We start from the raw sequence: 17,411 nt of genomic DNA, 5'->3' as shown, positions 1-17,411 counted from the left end.
TGTGCTGAAGTTCTTAAAGTTTTCAGATGAATTTTTACTTTCTGATATTTCTCATGGCTCGTCTATCGTCACCTTCGGGTATTTACAAAATATGGCAGATTTGACATAGTCAGTGGTCGTTCAGAGCCAGTATTGATCATTTTTGTAGACTAAACTAGCAACATTTATATTTTGTTTTATATTTACATGTTTCCCATTGGTTGGTTGGTTTGAGAGTGGTACACATTTCTTTAAAAATATGATTATTTCACAACTGACAATAACACTTTTGTCAAAACTTGACAAACAATGGACTGGTCAGCTTAGAGAAATCAGCCGAAATTTGTTCAGTAAGTAAATATGAGCGGAGGCAAGTAAACAGTTTGACCACAAGCTAGACTTAATTTTAGTAAATCCAAACACCAGATGGGAAAAATACCAAAGAGAATAAAATAAAGACAATAAAAACTCATCCAGACAAGACAAACAGACACATAAGCATTAGATTTGCACATAATTGTACATTTATTACATCGGCTTTCAGTGTACATTTAACCAACACAGATGGAATTACATTTTAAAAAGAAGAATTGCAATACTTTAAGACACAATAGGATATCCGCACCAAATGCTGTAAGCATTTTAGGAATAGGCTGGAGGCACATAAATACTATGACACCAAGAGGCAAAGACAGACCAAATGTGGTCAAACAGAGTAACTGTGAAACTGGGGGATTAAAATTCAAATACTGGATTTGACAATTATACAGTGCAGTACTGATAGCAATGCAGAGCACCATTAAATTTGGACTAAACTTGATGAAAGACAAAGAGAAAAATACAAATTGTCAGACACAACAAGGACAGCGACACCATGCACTGCACAAATGCCATTCATAGGCAGAGAAAATAAGACAAATAGACATTTCAGCTGTCATAACTGTCCCGTCCTGCTCTCAAGAGATTGCAAAATTACATCCCTTTATCAGTGGAATGCATCAAATACAGTAAATACTGTGACAGTGACAGAAGTTCTGCACACTTTGCAGTGGTCCCTTTCATGTTAAAAAATATCTAAATCTAAAAATGGCCATTGAGTGTAAATAAAATTCATCAAAGTATCTTCTAAATTAAATTATAATAGACTACAATATCCCACTACCTTAAGTCATCTAATAAATAATTTTCATTCCATTCTTCTTTCTTTATTTAATCAGGTAAAAGTCTCTAATGGTGTCCTGGGCAGGTTAATGATGAAGTCATCATGATCAGACACACGTAGGCAGAACTTCCTTACCACCATCGGTGCATTTGAAATACTGCATCTCAAATAAACATACAGTGTAAGCAATGGCAAACAAGAGGCCACAAGAAGAGGAGTCCTGTCTCACAGGTTGACTCCACTCATTCCACACAATTTTGTCAAAATTTCATTGTCAACTTTGGATGTGTGTGCAGCATCAAAACTAATACTGTAGCCTGTGTTCTTATAGCTGGCTGTGGCAGAGTGATTTCTTTCTGTAATTGCCTTATTTAAAATTTACCAGCTTTCCAGCCTTGGACACCAAAACCAAAGACTTCTGTCTTTCTCAAAAAGAACAAAAAAAAAAATATATATATATATATATATTATCTGTTTTAAACAATATTTTTTTAATTGGTAAAATTGCTATTATAATATTAAATGTTCGAGTGCACAGATAAACTGCCTTTAACAGCAATACTATTCATTTTAGTTCAACAATACTTTCTGAAAAAGGTTATTAATGGGCCATTTTCTTTACAATCTCTTGAGAGGTATTGCTCCCCTAGCCCTAATATATCCCAATCGTCCACCATGTACTATCCCTGCACTGTGCAAGTATAGTGAGGTTGCCTTGACAACAATCTATAGTATTCTCATGTATTACAATCCAAAATAAATTAGGATTTAGGAAAAACACTAATCTGAGGCCAGTTGTTAGGGACGACCTACACCATCATACACAGAGTTGGCTTTTCTGTTGCTTTACTTCTTGGCCTTTCCCTGAGCAGCCACAGCCTCCATGGCTTTGCGAACAGTCTCCTCATCTCCAAGGAACTGCATCGGCTTCACAGGCTTCAGGTTCTTGTCCAGCTCGTAGAGAATGGGGATTCCTGTAGGCAGGTTCAGTTCCATGATGGCTTCATCAGACATTCCTACAGGTGGGAGCACAAAAAGAAGAGTTATATGTAAAAGTTAGTGAATTTGCAGGTTTTTTATCAAGATTTTTGACAACATAGTTTGAGTAAATGACAACAATAAATTGTACTTTGGCAAAGAACTTGAATTTTCTTATGTCTTGCAGTGAACAACCTATATTTGTTCATCAAGAAAACAATAATCAGAGCTCAGCAACACGTCATCAACTGCCGAGTCAGTAATAAGAGGTTTTGCTTTTAACTACTATTCAGAGCTCTGTATTTAATCTCTTCCGCCCACCCTCAAGGTGCTTGACAATGCCTCTCAGACTGTTTCCGTGAGCAGCAATGAGCACTCTCTTCCCCTTTTTGATCTGAGGGGCGATCTCCTCGTTCCAGAAGGGCAGCGCCCGCGCAATGGTGTCCTTAAGGCTCTCACAGGAAGGAAGCTGGTCCTCAGTCAAGTCTGCATAGCGGCGATCCTACAAAAAAGACATAGATAGCAAAGAAACTCTGGATCTCTTTCTTTTGAATCCTTAGAAACTAGTTGTACACTTATTTAGGAATAGAGAGGGCCAAAATTCAAGCTACTAGTAGTAGTGATTCTGAACATGAATGAATTGATGTAATGTGAGATCTATTTGCAGTGTTCATTGTCATCTGAAGGCACGAAGAATCAGCTACCTTAACGACCTTCTTATGACACAATCACTTATTCTCTTTGATTTACAATTAGCCAGTTTAAGTTAAATATATGTCAGCTTGTGAATGCCTGTCAGTACTGCTTGTTTCCACCTTGACTGAACTTTGAACTTGAACCCAGAAGAACTTGTGCCTGCCAGTCATATATTAACTCACCTTGGACATGCTATTAGGCAATAGCTGCCCAATAGTAAAGGACTATATCACAGCTGTAAGTGTAAAACACTTGCATAATCTAGCTGATTGTGCTGCAAACAAAGGACAGACACGCAAAACCTTAAATCAACATTAGTGCTTGTGACACTCCAGACTGATATCACCTCAGCTGATTTCACTCATTCGTGGAGGCACAGTAGTTTGTAAAGCTTAGTCATGCCTCCTCTTTGTTATGCCCTATTCAATATGTACTCAATCATTACTTTCCTCACAGGCCGACAAAGCTCTTTGGTTGAGAGCATGTACTATAGATATCCATATCTTACCTTGCTGATAATAGTGTAGTAATCATGGTCTGGGCCCATGGAGGGAGGAGGGATGTCAAACGAGCGCCTCCAGATCTTCACCTGAGCCTCTCCGTGCTTGGCAGCTGTTTCGGCCTTGTTAAGTCCTGTGAGGCCTCCGTAATGGCGCTCATTGAGCCGCCAGGTCCGATGCACCGGCACCCACATCTGATCAATGCTGCCCAGGACCAGCCACAGCGTCCTGATAGCCCTCTTCAGCACAGAGGTGTAACATATGTCAAACTCGAAGCCAGCATCTGTGAGTTTCAGAGACACCCGAGTTTAATTTAATGCACTTTGACAGTTTAAAGAAGACACACACAAGAGTATTTTAGTGAGGTGTTTGCTCTCAGGTAGACACAGAAAAGGCCCACATTCATAACTCTGATTCATTTTTTTTTTCAATATAAAATACCCCCACCCTGTTTCTACAAACGTTGTTTAATTTGTAAAGCCTCCGCAATGTCTGGGGATTAACACGTCTGCACTTATTGCACTAAAGAAAACTTTTATACCACGAAGAGGCTCAATGTTCACTGAAAACTGAAGGTGTTTTGCATCAACATTGCGGTTTATCACAGCTGCTCTCAGTGTGGGCTAACCAATATATCACCCTGTTCCTCTGCTGTAAAAGAACAAGTCAGATGGATGGTCGGTCACCAATTAATATAATGGACCCAGAAATGCAAGAGAGGCTTTTTTCCTTCTTTCCTTTATGCAGGCTGTTCTGGTCTGGGGGAAAAGACTTATGGTGGTTATATAATTACACTTTCTATGAGAAATTGTTAATTCTCACTGTGGACATGATACAGCTCTGTAGTGAATAGTGCTCCAGTGCAGCCACATAAAGGCATGGCTTCTGCACGTTTGCACATCTTGCACATATTCCTGACTCACTCGGGGGGCGGTCTGATGCAGAGGGCATTATGCAACGGCAGCCGTGCATTGGCCTACAGTGTGTCAGAGACCTTATAGTGGATGATGAATGAAAATGAATTAACTGCTCACCTTTCAGGGCCTGTCCGCCTCTCATCGCCTCTTTCTCCCCGGTTGCACTCAGATCTGCATCGAACCAGCCGCAGAAGCGATTCTCCTGGTTCCAGTTGCTCTCTCCGTGGCGTATCAACACTATCTTGTAGGCAGCCATGATCGATAATAATAATATGTCGGGGTCGACCGATAAAACAGATGAAAACCTGTTAATTTCAAGATATTTAAACCTTGAGGGTGTTAAATAGAGAACTCCTCACTCCAGAGAAACAAACAAGTCCTCTCGCTTCTGGAAAAGCGGTGAGGATTTTTATCCCGAGGATTGGTTACTCCCCCACTTCCTGGTTTTTACATCCAATCAGATTTCACCTCAGTCATTTTTCAACCAATGACAGCGGTGGGTGTCAGCAGCGGGGACCGATTCCTGACCTTCATCCTGTGCATTGTGCTTTATTGACTTTTCATTGTGTTTCTCTGTTACCCCACATCTATCTATCCACTATCTACCTATCTATCCCCTTGCCATAAGATCCCATATACTGACCTGTATGCTCTGTAAGCACTGAACTGAACTGACACTGGTCTGAACTGTATATATCATACATATTCATACACGCTCTCAAATTCACGTGTTTCCTTGTGTGTGTTGTAATGGTTTATAGTGCCTGTTTGCTTGTTTTCTCTTTCTTTCTCTTTTTGCACTGGAACTGAGCTACAATGCTGTACCAAACTATCTCTCTATCTCTCTATCTATCTATCTATCTATCTATCTATCTATCTATCTATCTATCTATCTATATTAATGTGAGAGAAGAACTTTAGCTTCACATGAACCCAGGTAGGTATTTTGAAGCATGTACTTGACAAGAAAACCTGTTAAGAGAATTCCTCGCATTTAATTATATGTCACTGCTCGAAATGTCTGTACATTTTAGGCTATCTCCTTTCTTTCTGTCTTCATCCAACTGTTGCTTTTCTTCCTTTTCATCTGTAGGTGGTGTAGCAGGACAATAGACCTTCAACTATAACTACCCTACTACCTACTACAATAAGCTTATAATATGCTTAAAGCTTCGAATGTCAAAATTATATGAATGACACAACTGTAACAGTAATGTAATGTGCATTTAGAGAAGTAGACTACTAGATAAAAAAGTAAAGTTAAGGAGAAATGGTGCTTTTGCAAGTCAGACGTATATTAGAGAAAGTAGAGGAGGCTGGTGTAGGAGATCTAAGGTGCAATGTATTGAAAGAAAATGTTTCAAAGAAAAGTGGTTGGTCTGTTGTACTCATTTGCATTTTGGTCCTCTTTTGGGGGAGCTTTGATTAAGGTATTACATGCTGTATGTGTTGCATATTGGCAAACAATACCTCAGTTTGTAATACAAACCTTTGTAATATTATATGTACAGCATATATAATAATACTTATTTTACACTGCTTGAACTCCAAACGAGACATATAGAAGAAGAATCCTTCATTTACTCCATCCTCTGTGTTCGACCAGCCCATGATGGTATTGGATCAGTATAATGCTAATTGTAAAATACCAACATTTTCTTCTGCTTCTGATTATGTATTTTGTGTGAATATTTGTTTTAATTGCATATGTTATGTAGTTGAAAAGTTGTAGTTAATCTAGTGGGTTTCTGCAGTTGTAGCTGCTGTCTAAAAGATATTTAGTGCCAGTTTTGGTTTTGACCAGTTGATCGGTTTCATGCAGGCCAGGGGACAGAGAGGGTGGAAATGTTCTAAAACTGAGTTGAACCTCTGTTATAATAACCATATTATGCAGCAAATTATGATTACGCTGCATCAAGTCATTAGGAGAACAATTTATAATGTTCAGCTGCTGATATGAAAAGCACTGGCAGAGGAGCAAGTATTTGACTTAAATGTAACCTTCATGTCTTTTCTACAGACTCCTGAAGGATATTGTCTATCATTGCATCAGAGCATGGAGTGAAAAGTTTAGAGGGCAAGTAATAAAAGACTCTTAGTCCAGTGGATGTTCTGTGTAACTGGATTGTGCCCCCTAGTGAGTAAATTCAATCATTGTTCACAGTCTCGAGTACTGAGTTAGAGTAGAGCTAGAGTAAGGAGCATGAGTATATCCTCTGCAGCAGTGGATCACGTCTGGACAAGCATGAAAAAATAAGCAAAAGCAAACTGGGCTCAAACAAGTATAATCGACTTCATATCACCTCATTTGGTGATATGAGGTCGATCAGAAACTATGTTGTCTGGAACTTCATACCTTTGCTGCCTTGTTTTTGTTCCTCATTACATTTCTTTCCTGTGGAACACTGTTTCCACCCTGGATCTTTACATCTTTACTATGTTCTGTACTGTACCAAAACTGCTATGCATAATTGCAGCAATATAGACCTAGTTGTAACATGTTGAATACTGCAAACACATTTGCCACTTTTAAAAACAGAATATTTTAACATGGCTAGAGAAAATATGCTTGTGAATCTGCTGTTTTTACTTACAACAGAGATTGTATGTGCTTCTGTGTGTGAAAACTGTGGGAAAAGTGTCGTTGGGAAACAGCTCTGAGCCATGAGAGCTATTATCAGGAACTCCATGATCCATGCTTGGAAGGAATGTTTGTTTTACTTCCCAGTGTGTGTCCGCGTACACCGCTCTAAAGATGCAGTATTTGTAATGACTTTTCCTTTTTTGGAGTCTCTTACCTTGGATTTCAGTCATGGGAAAATTCATCATCACTTCCAGTTCCCTCTTTGAAATGATGTTTTTGTGAGGTAAACATTACAGGTGACGAATGACGTAAGTTGGGAGTGCATGCCCTGCATCAGTAAATGGCAGAAATTAATGAATTCATCCCCCAGGGACCAAAAACTTCCCCCTCCCTTTTTTCTCTCAAACTCATCCAGTCTGTAACAAACTCTCAACATCTTGCTGAGGATTGGCAAAGTGAAGGAAGCTGTGGTATTTTCAAGGTTCTATAAATAGCTATCATCATTTCCCACCACTGCCTGCCATTGCCCTCACACAACACATGAACACTGTGCCCATTCAGAAGTATCGTCTGCTGCAACAGATGTGAAATCAGTAATCCCAGTCACTATGTTCGGAAACTATACACTGGCGAGTATCAGAGGCAAACTACAAGGCCTTCCACGCCTGGAACACTGTGCCGATTCATGCCTTACACAGACAGGAAATGTCAATCTGTGATTCCTAGTGGATCTTTGGAGACATTTTTGCACTGTTGTTCCCTCTCACCGCTTACCTTTTTTCCCCCTGCTCATTCACTTGTTCTGTCTGTCTCCATCTGTTTTCCCAGCCCCTCTTTCCCCTTTCCTCTGCAGTGGAATGTGCATCGCAGCAGTATCTGATGAAAGTGTGGTTAACAGGGCGCTGCGCTGCTGTGTGCGTGCGTCTGTGTTTTCATGTTTCATGTGCGTACTTGTAGCCTCATGCAGACGAGGACCGTCAGCAGGAAAAGAGTCAGACTCAATCAGGTAGGATAAAGCAATGCCCCAGAGTTTGGGTGGGTAAGAATGATGGGGCAATTCCAGTGCTGGACAGCTGCTGAATGTGTTCAAATAACCAAGAACAGACACCTGGATCAGTAAAGTCTGAGAAAGTCTTCTGAAGTGAGGGGCCAAGCTGTGCACAAGAAAAAAAGATGTTTGGATTATAGTTTTAAAATATGGGTATTTCTTCATCTGAATGATTCCTGCTGAATGATGCTGAGTATAGAAGAAATCCTAAAATGTTGAAGATGATGAACATTCATTCTTATCATAGTCAGCGGTGGAAGAAGTACTGAGATCTTCTACTTGAGTAAAAACACTTTATTACCAGTAAAAGTCTTGCATTCAAAAGCTTATTTAAGTAAAAGTACAGCTGTAGTAGTTGCAAAATGTAATTAAAGTATTAAAAGTACTCATTATGCAAAATGGCCTTGGTCATTGTTTTTGTCATGTACAGTATATACAGATATTCAGTGCCTGGAAAAGGTTTGGTGCCCCATGGATTCATGTTTTATTGTCAATCAAAGGGGATTTTATGTGGCTTTTGATCAAAATAATCACAAATATATTAAAAAATCCAAAACATATCATCTGTTTTACTCGTAAAATCTGCATTGTTTAAATGATAAATGTAGGACCACTACTGACCTCAGAGAAACCAAATGTTATCCCTACTGTTTACTTATATGTGGATTAGTTAACAATAAAGTTCTCCTGAGTCTTGATATGAGAACAGCTGTCAAATAAACATAGTGCAATAAAAAGTAAAATAAAAAGTAGTAAATGTAGTAAAAAGTAAAGTACAAGTACCTCAAAATTATACTGAAGAACAATATTTGAGTAAATGCCCTTTGCTACATTCTACCATTGGTTATAGTTACATTTCTGAGCAACAATGTAGTGTAAATTGAAGATATTTTATATGATATTATGAACCTCTTTGGTGGTAAGATATGTACATCAGTTCTCCTAACTAGCTCCACTGATGCTGTTCTGCAACTCAGTGTGTGTTCTGTTCTGTTTTAAACAAAAATTTTCTAAGTTTTTACTGAGAAAGACAAAAGACATTCCCGCCATGCCTCTATGGTAATCTCACCAGTGATTTAATCACAGCCATGAGTCACAGCCATGTCATTGTTATCCATTTGGGCTTCACTTTTAGATTGTCTGGCAGAAAGCTGTGTATCAGTTTTTCAGCTAATTGACATCAGTCCATGTCATCAGTGCGCATGATGCTTTCAGGGAGGGCCAGGGAAACCATTAGGAGGGGTTATGAGGGACTGTTGGGCGGCTGGTCTCTCTCAGACGGGTGGGAGCGCACACACAGGAAATGTCTCTTTGAGTAGCCAAAGTAAATCTCACGCAGTTGGCACTCTGGAGAAGTGCCTGGCCCTATAAGTGCTTAAATGTCCTTATACCTAGTTGTCTGGGTTTTCTTTACTGTCTCTGTAGCTGGAAAGAAATACAGCAACCTCTCTCTTGTGCCACACACACACCCTTCTAATAGGTTAGGAGGTAACATGGATCACAGACTAATGTTAGTACCTGTGATGACAAGGGTGATCTGACTAAAATTCAAAATGGGCTCAAGCACAAAAATGACAAATCTGAGCAGATGAGACATCTATAAAATGTGAGCGATGTAATAATAAGGAGCCTGTTAATGTGGTAAACTCAAAAAAGGCTTTCAGGGTTAATGTGGAGAATCCTTTTCCGGCTCTAATTGTCAGCATACGCTATAGTTGTGAGTCATCCAAAACTTAAATGATTCACTATGGTTACTTTCAATATCAAACTGAACCCTGGATTCGGTGCTTTGTTTATGCAGCACACTGGGCTGTTGTGTACTCTCTCCGCTTGGCTGTATACAGCAGTGTGTTTCCACAGGCGCCGACACGTGGACAGGACAACACTTCTGTGCAAATCTCAGAGGGGGAGAGAGAAGATAGGGGAGGAGGGGAGAGGGGGGGGACTCCTTTCCTCTTTAGAAGTGCTAGATTTATATCCCGCTGCTGCAGCTGGTCAACATTAACCCTTGCACTCCTGGAACTCTGACCACAGATGTCACCTTGCACTCGCATGGATGCACAGAGAGGCCACTGACCCAGAGGATGACACACTGTTCAGTCATGCTTTCAGCATAATTAAACATGAAAATAAACTGAATAACAATCGAGCAAACTATTTGACAGTATCCCCACTTGCAGCCGGCTCTGTCTCTTTATGTGGTAACTTTGTTGTGTTTTTTTTTTTTTTTATGTTTCAGCCATCTTTACATCTGAAATTGATATCTGTATAAATCATATCACAGCATGGAAGCAACGGCAAGATATTTCTCATCTCTCTACACTTATTAATCACACATGTTTTTGTATTCTAATCTCTTGCAACATTTCATCTCTAATGCTCCATCCCAAGAATAACTCAACACATTCAGTTGGTAGCGTGCAAGAGGAAGGGACAGCGCCCAAAAAAGGAGAAGTGTGTGTTCATGTGTGAATAACCTAAAATCTTTTATTCTGCACATTTCCCATGACGGCAACAAGTGAGCCAAGTATAGATCTTCTGGAGAATTACACAAACACATAGTAATGATTCTTTTCTTGCTGACTGCATGAAGTTATCACAGTGTGGCTTTGGGTGCTGTTTAAGCAACTTGTCTGCACCATGTTCTGTAGAACTGCTGCATGCTGACTGAAATAGACGAGACATTGAATCATCTTCCTCTGCTTGGCTCCATTTTCATTGGCTGAATGTTAGCCCACCTCCAGAACCCCAACAGACTGTTCCGGTAAGAACAAGCCTCTTCCCAGATAATTACACACACACACACACACACACAACACACACACAACACACACACACTGCTTCCAGAAGTAGGATAAATCTCCTGCAATACACACATTCTCTTAATCATACATAGACATTGTTTGTGTGCATGCGTGAGTGGCTCTCTTGCTGCCTGTTAGAAACACAGATAGTTCTAAGGATCTATGTCTTTCATGTGGTTAAGTGGAGTAGCATATAAATGATCCCTGCTGATTGGCCGAGGCTTTTATCTCCCAACAGGAAGTTCCTGAGGGCTTCCGTCGCCAGTCTTTCTAAATCTGTGTTTCATTTGGAAAAGCCACCAAAGGCACAATTTGTGCAAGTGCCCAGCCCTTTCTCTAAATTTGCGCAAACAAAATTAACAAAGCATTTTACGAATATTTTCCTCAAGCAGCTTGTTTGAAAAATGCTGCTTCTTATGTACCCAAGATCATAACAAGAAGAAACTGGCTGCCGCTTACTGGTCTTTATTTGTACGCTTTTTGATCTTTGGCTTTTACATAAGGAACACTTAGGAGATATTTTTTTGTTAAATACACACATGGTAGCACCAATCACATCCGTATTTTTGGGTTGTTGTTGTTGAGTATACAGCATTCTGACAGAAGGCACTGATAAAACTGTATGCAATGTTTGAGTCCGACAAAACAAAAACAAAGCTGGTCAAAGGGAGTGATTTAGTCCATCACACTTCATTAAGTATCAGTATAGCTTGCTGTAATACAAAAAAAATGTAAACACATAAAAATATATACTTTTAAAAAGGTAATGAAAAGAATCCCTTGTGAAAATAACTGTAGTACTCCTATGACAGATACAAAAAGTAGCTTAAGGCCATTGTACTGTGAGTTAAACACTGAATATACTGCAAGCCCACTATAATAAGTCCCTGCAGGAATATTAGAGTGATTCTTTATGAGGGAAATGGCATTAAATTACTGAACAAAAATAAGAGTAAACTTTAGAGGCAGAAGCATGGCCTTAAAGGACAAGTTCACAATTTTTCGAGTCTTAAAACAATAGTCAGGTGCCCAAATGAACATTTTGCTGTAATCGTTTCTCCTGTTCATACTGACCATTAGAAGATCCCTTCATAATGCACTTACAATGTAAGTGATGAGGGACAAAATCAAGAGTCTGAATACTGTGAAAAAATATATTTGAAAGTTTATCTGAAGCTTCTGCTTTCCATTTCTGTCTTTTTAGTATAAAATTCCCTCTTTTTGTTACCATCTTTGCAGCACCGCTGAACAGGAAAACACTGTCTGTCAATACACAAAGAGGGATTCTTTTTACTAAAAAGACTTTAAAAGTGGAAGATATCCACTTTATTCGACTAACTCAGATGGCTGAAGCTTCATATTATCTCAGGATAAACTTTTAAATACATTTTTTCTCAAAACTGTGGATTTTGGCCTCCACCTACATTTTAAGCGCATTATGAAGGGATCTACTAATGGTCAATATGAACGGGAGGAATGATCACAGCAAGCAAAATCTGTTTCAATATTTATATAGCCACCTTACTATTGTTTTAAGACAGACTTGAAAAATTGTGATCTTTTCCTTTTAACCACAACAATGAGACAAAAACGTGACTCTTGTACCTCTCTGGTGGTAGATTTTATACAATGCCCTCTAAACACATCTTCCCTCAGTCTTCCATCCTGTGGCTTAGGGCAGGGCCCCTGCTCCTGGAGCTACTTGGATATTTTCAGGTCAACAACCCTTAAATAAACTAACAAGAAGGCCACATGGTGATTTTTGATGATTCTGCCTCTCCGCCGAGATGGAAGGTTTGGTGGTGTGTGGAGACAATAGAGAGAAACTTGTGATTAGAGTAGCTGTTGAGTTAAATTACAGTGAAGTTAACTATTCCTCATCTTGCTGTGGATACCCCTCATGCACCCATACCCCCCTCCCTCCCTCCCTCCCTCCCTGTTGCCATCACCCCCCTTTGAGTCTCATCAGATCACCGTTTGCTCTCCTCTACACTTCCTGCACGCCCCATAAATAACCGAGAGGAGGTAAGCCAGGCAGCACAGGCAGGCGAACACGGCGGCCGTCAGGTAGACCTTGTACAGACAGTTGTGCTTGTACTGCTCCAGGTTGCAGTATGAGTGGCGATCCGTCTTGTAGATCATCACACCTATGGCCGGCAGGTAGAGCGCGGCGGCGGCCACGTCGTGCGCCAGGTTGGTGGACAACCAGCGCTCGCCGCCCAGCACCGGGACGAGATCCTGCTTGTCCAAGAGGGTGAGGAAGAACAGGGCGAGGGTGAGGAGCCAAAACAGGACAGCGACGAACAGGACGAAGTGGATGGATCCCTCGTATTTGTTCGCGGCGATGGTGACCCACAGCCCGGCTCCAAACACAATCTGCAGGATCCGGATGATTCCCAAAAAGCTCTTGACGAACTTCAGGATATTCGTCCTCACCTGCGGCTGGGGAGGTTGGGGTGGCATCTCTCTCCTCCTCCGATCACTCTCGGTCCCTTTTTCCCGAACAGGGCGGGTGCTTTCTGCCAGCTGCAAACAGCTGGCGAAAAGATGACAAAAAAAGTGGAAATAACAGAGTGGAATGCCTGGTTTGTGGTGTGACAATGAAGCCAAAAGTGGGCAAGTTTAAGTTTTAAAAAAAGGGAACTCTCTGTTCTTTCCACAGCCCCGGGGTTTTGAAATGAAAAACCTTCTTGTATGTTTCGTCTTTTCCGTTTCCTCCGTTGAATGTAGCGTCTGTGTAGGGGGCTGGGTGATGGAGAGGAGGCGGCCTGTAATTCAAAGCCTGCTCCTCCTCTGCTGGACTGCTGGACGCATCCATGTCCACTCGTCTGCTGCTGTATTTCCCCCGCGGGGTGTGACCTCTCTGTTCATGCAGAAGTGAAGTATGACAAGATGTACATCTGAGAAATAGGTTATTGAATTTAAACATCCCAGATATGCAACAGTTTTTTTTAGTGCTTTCACGTAAACAAGTCTGAATTTCTTCCCTATCACTCCATTGTAGATAAAATACAACAAAGAAACAGTTTAAATCTGTTTAATAATACGAGGTTTGTTCATATAGCCTAGATATTTAGTAGCCCATGCGTCATTCTGTTTGCGTATTTGCGCACAGGATGCTCACATGTTATTTCTCTGTCACATAATTGACAGACGCTCCTCGTGCCAGCCGGGCTCATTGACGTCAATGGATTTCAGCGTACACACCCTACGTGGCCGAGGGGGCGGAGCCAAACCTCCTCCCTCTCCCCCCCCTTCCCTGGACCCGTGATTGGTCGTCATAAAGCCCCTACTCATCCAGGACAGGAGGGAGCAGATGATATCTCTGCTCTCGTTGGCCACTGGATGGCATTGATTTGTGACTGACAGTCGGCTCAAGGACAGAAATTGATCGCAGGTGAGGGACATAAACAGACTGTCCTGCTACAATTCAGCCATTGTGGAAGCTCCCATTGAAAAGGGAAGAACGAGAGCGCCGAGGGAGATGCTGTAGGAGCAAACTGTTGTGGATATAACCTCCAATAGTTCATTTTCGGGTAAGCCAAAGACCTTTCATTTTTCACATCGACTCTCACGGGATTCCTGTTTACTGCCTTTTATCCACAGCCTAATAAAAAAAACACAACGGACTGCTGCAGACAGGACAATAAATTCAGTATGCATCGTATCTTATCTTACACCAATATTTTACAGGGGCTTTATATTTCCCTTTTTTTCTGTAGAGATTTGTTCTTCTGTTTTGCAACAAATATCTGCATCAGTGATCCCTAACAGTTTGTTATGCAAACAAAACACAGTTAAAGACCTAAGTGGGAGGGATATAAGAGAGAAAAAAAGCTTATCAGGTGATATTTGATTTATGTTAACCCACTTCTAATGCAACTAAGTGGGTCAGAAAGTTAAGATATTTGTCTGTAGCCTGTCTAATGTAGCCTAAAAAAATCACAAGCTTGTCCTCAAACAACCCACTGGCTGTTTAAGAGTCACAATCAGGACAGTGTGTTGTTTTTTCTGTTCCTGAATAGACTTATCCTGTAAAAAGATTTTTAAAAAAAGAAAAAAAGAAATGGATAACAAAAGTACATTCACACATCATCTGAATCTATCACAGTGTCTACAGAGAAGTTATGAAACATATATAAATAAATGGTTAATGTTTAATGAAGGAAGCAGGAGATTTGCACCTCTGGGTGCAGAATAAAGTGAATTTGAAAGTTAGTTTTTGATCTTGGGAATAGTAGTTTGACAAAAATAATCTGAGCAGCTGGTCTTCATCTGTACAAATTCCATCCATGAGCTGCAGTTGAAGGCTCAGAAGAAAGCTAGTAAGCAGACCTTGAGTTTAAGATTATTCTGTCAAACTGAAAGAAAAGGAAACACTGCTGACCCATATTTAATCGTAACCTCGGGTCACTCAACTAATACCCGTTTGTTAGTGTCCCACTTGAAAGCATATGTGAGTAAAGCGAGATAAAGTTACCATCTGCAGTTTAATGAGCTTTAAAGTGCAGTTCGTCACTCACTTCCTTAAGCAGGATTAAAGAATCAGAGCAGAAGATTTGCATCCGACTGGCAGCGTTTCACTTGTGCCAGCAGCTGTCTGTAGGTGTTGTGACGCAGTCTGTGCTCATGTACTTTATGCGTCACCTTCCATTTTGTGTTTTTTTTTGTCATCTGTTGCTTTGTAAACACATCATAATAAGTTGAAACTGTTGACTGATTCTCCACACAGCAGAGTCCAGTGTATGCCACCTTTCCCTGTGTTTCTTCGGATGGATACCGGACCCGCATCCCCTCCGTCCTCAACGGTGGCGGGCCCTTCCCCGCTGTGGCGGCTGGCTGAGAGGCGGAGCAGGAAGGCTGGCTCAGGGAACATTTTCAGCAACGTGAATCTGTGGCAGCTCCAGAGGCTGTTCAGAGCGGCTGGGGACCAGGATGCGGAGCAGAGGGCCCAGCTGGTTTGGGGCCACAGAGACGAGGCTGAACTAGCCCAGGCTTTGATAGGACTGAGGGCCCGGAGTCACCGCAGAGGGCTGAGGACTAATGGGAGAGACGTGCTTGGCTCACACTGGCTGCGAGCCTTCAATCACCTCAGGTAGACACACAGCTAACCTGATGTTTCATATGCATCGATTCATTTATAGATGCACCAAACTATGTAAACAAAGTTAGTTTCTCGTCACTTTTCATATTTTCTTAAACAAAATGATGTATTTCGTTCAGGATCGGGGAGAACTTGCCAAGCAGCCAGGGGAAGGATCCTGCGGAGGAGAGTGATTCTGAGGCTGGAGCTCACGGCAGTCCAGAGCCATACCGACACACCTCGGTAGGGACAACAGGAAGAGGCACAGGGGCCACAGGGGCACTAAGTAAGAGCCAGGGCCCCACAGGGACATCCGAGAGACCAGTTAGATCTGGCTCAGGACTACGGAGAGGAGGAGAGAACGACCCAGAGAGATACCTCCACCGAATACTCCACTGACTTGACCAAAACCTCTGAAATGTCAAACTGGCTTTTGGTCTGCACGGCCTGAATACTGTTCTGATGTGATGAGACGCTGGAACAAGGTTGAATTAACTCCTAGGAGGAGCAACATGGTCGCTGCCTAAATGTCTGTCCTTTCATGGTGCTGCACTGTTACCTGTTGCAGACACAAAACTCTGACTGACAGTTTTATATTGTGGTTGCCTCTCAAGAAATGCCTTATGTGTTCTCCTGAGTTCATCCTACCACTCACGCTAAGCTCGCATACTGATAATTATCGCCAAAATGATCAGGATATGGACAGTGATGTCATTTTAAGTAGTTTTGTTGTTCAGTGGTGTAAATCAAGAAGTGAACATGTGAGTAATTTGAAGTTATTTTATAAATGTTTCCATCTTTATATGACCCAGTGTTTATCAGTCTGAAAGTACTGTTGTTATTATGTATGGCTGCACTGTGAATTAACTTATCAATAGATATAGTCACCTCCTGTATCACAAATAAAGCCATATACGTAGATGTACTGTGTGTGTATTAGCTTGGAACGAGCCTAACTTCTGATTTTGAATTCAAACTACTTGGGTAAATTGGGAAGAGAGTAGTAAGTATCATAAGATATAGTAATACATGACCAAACATAACATGTCACTGGACACGTTGACTCAGACTTAATGACATGTCACATATCTTGTACTGTACTTGTACTTTCATGCAACCGCTGCATCAGGCACCTCAGCCAGCCACTAGTTTTCACTTGGTGAAAATAAATCATCAGGTGGTCAACACTGCCAAGACACCAAAAAAAATAACTGCAAGGCCAAACTCAAAAGCGTTTCTTACTGTCCAGGGAATGACGGACTTTTTCTGTTATTAAATTTTGAATGGTAACAGTGTAAAATCCCACTGTGCCTGTGAAAGACTATTTGTCACCAACCTCATCAGATTACTGGAAACTTGATGACGTTTTTTGAAAATACTGTTTTGATGTGTAATTTTTAGATTTATGGTAATAAAGAAGTGAGTGTTTGTATTGATATTTTGTCTTTTTTCTTGTTTGGTTTGTGTTGTTTCTTTGTTTTATAGTAGTAACAACACAGCAACCACTTAAAGCTAGTAAATCATTTTGCTATTCAAAACCTCATCAAAGGACATAGAGATACAGTAGGTCTACTGAAAATCATTAAAATGGATGTGAGGCTTTTTATGGACACAGTTTTTGGTATTGAAGATAACAGTTAAACATTTTCCAGCATTATTA

At 40.9% G+C, this 17,411-nt stretch overlaps 3 protein-coding genes across 4 annotated transcripts; 1 reads left to right on the top strand and 2 right to left on the bottom strand.

Annotated features, from left to right (window-relative positions):
- Window positions 1-480: 480 nt before the first annotated feature.
- Window positions 481-4,656, bottom strand: LOC137197040 (phosphoglycerate mutase 1-like). The gene is made up of 4 exons (XM_067610111.1): window positions 4,350-4,656; window positions 3,324-3,598; window positions 2,441-2,621; window positions 481-2,157 (listed from the first exon to the last, which is right to left on the bottom strand). Exons 1-4 carry the CDS (start codon window positions 4,486-4,488, stop codon window positions 1,988-1,990), a joined length of 765 nt encoding a protein of 254 aa, XP_067466212.1. The 5' UTR covers window positions 4,489-4,656; the 3' UTR covers window positions 481-1,987.
- A 6,461-nt stretch (window positions 4,657-11,117) lies between these two features.
- marveld1 (MARVEL domain containing 1) lies at window positions 11,118-13,818 on the bottom strand. Its single transcript, XM_067610107.1, has one exon. It carries the CDS (start codon window positions 13,129-13,131, stop codon window positions 12,634-12,636), a length of 498 nt encoding a protein of 165 aa, XP_067466208.1. The 5' UTR covers window positions 13,132-13,818; the 3' UTR covers window positions 11,118-12,633.
- A 114-nt stretch (window positions 13,819-13,932) lies between these two features.
- Window positions 13,933-17,187, top strand: LOC137197037 (arginine vasopressin-induced protein 1-like). Of its 2 annotated transcripts, none has more exons than XM_067610105.1 (3): window positions 13,933-14,204; window positions 15,404-15,763; window positions 15,892-17,187. In XM_067610105.1, the coding sequence occupies exons 2-3, from the start codon at window positions 15,414-15,416 to the stop codon at window positions 16,148-16,150; spliced, it is 609 nt and encodes a 202-aa protein (XP_067466206.1). In that variant the 5' UTR covers window positions 13,933-14,204; window positions 15,404-15,413; the 3' UTR covers window positions 16,151-17,187. The 2 variants fall into 2 exon arrangements, with proteins under 2 accessions (XP_067466206.1, XP_067466205.1); XM_067610104.1 differs by having other exon boundaries at window positions 13,939-14,204; window positions 15,401-15,763.
- Window positions 17,188-17,411: the final 224 nt, after the last annotated feature.

Source organism: Thunnus thynnus, chromosome 14 (assembly GCF_963924715.1).
Source record: "Thunnus thynnus chromosome 14, fThuThy2.1, whole genome shotgun sequence".
NCBI lineage: Eukaryota > Metazoa > Chordata > Actinopteri > Scombriformes > Scombridae > Thunnus > Thunnus thynnus.
This window is presented reverse-complemented; position numbering and strand designations above follow the sequence as displayed.

Bases quoted from the DNA above. Each gene is read 5' to 3' on its own strand.
- LOC137197040 (XM_067610111.1), bottom strand. From the start codon at position 4,488: ATGGCTGCCTACAAGATAGTGTTGATACGCCACGGAGAGAGCAACTGG. The intron at 3,599-4,349 runs GTGAGCAGTTAA...TGAAACTCACAG, and splicing joins AGGCGGACAGGCCCTGAAAG to ATGCTGGCTTCGAGTTTGAC. The intron at 2,622-3,323 runs GTAAGATATGGA...TCTTTTTTGTAG, and splicing joins ACTACACTATTATCAGCAAG to GATCGCCGCTATGCAGACTT.
- marveld1 (XM_067610107.1), bottom strand. From the start codon at position 13,131: ATGCCACCCCAACCTCCCCAGCCGCAGGTGAGGACGAATATCCTGAAG.
- LOC137197037 (XM_067610105.1), top strand. From the start codon at position 15,414: ATGCCACCTTTCCCTGTGTTTCTTCGGATGGATACCGGACCCGCATCC. The intron at 15,764-15,891 runs GTAGACACACAG...TATTTCGTTCAG, and splicing joins CGAGCCTTCAATCACCTCAG to GATCGGGGAGAACTTGCCAA.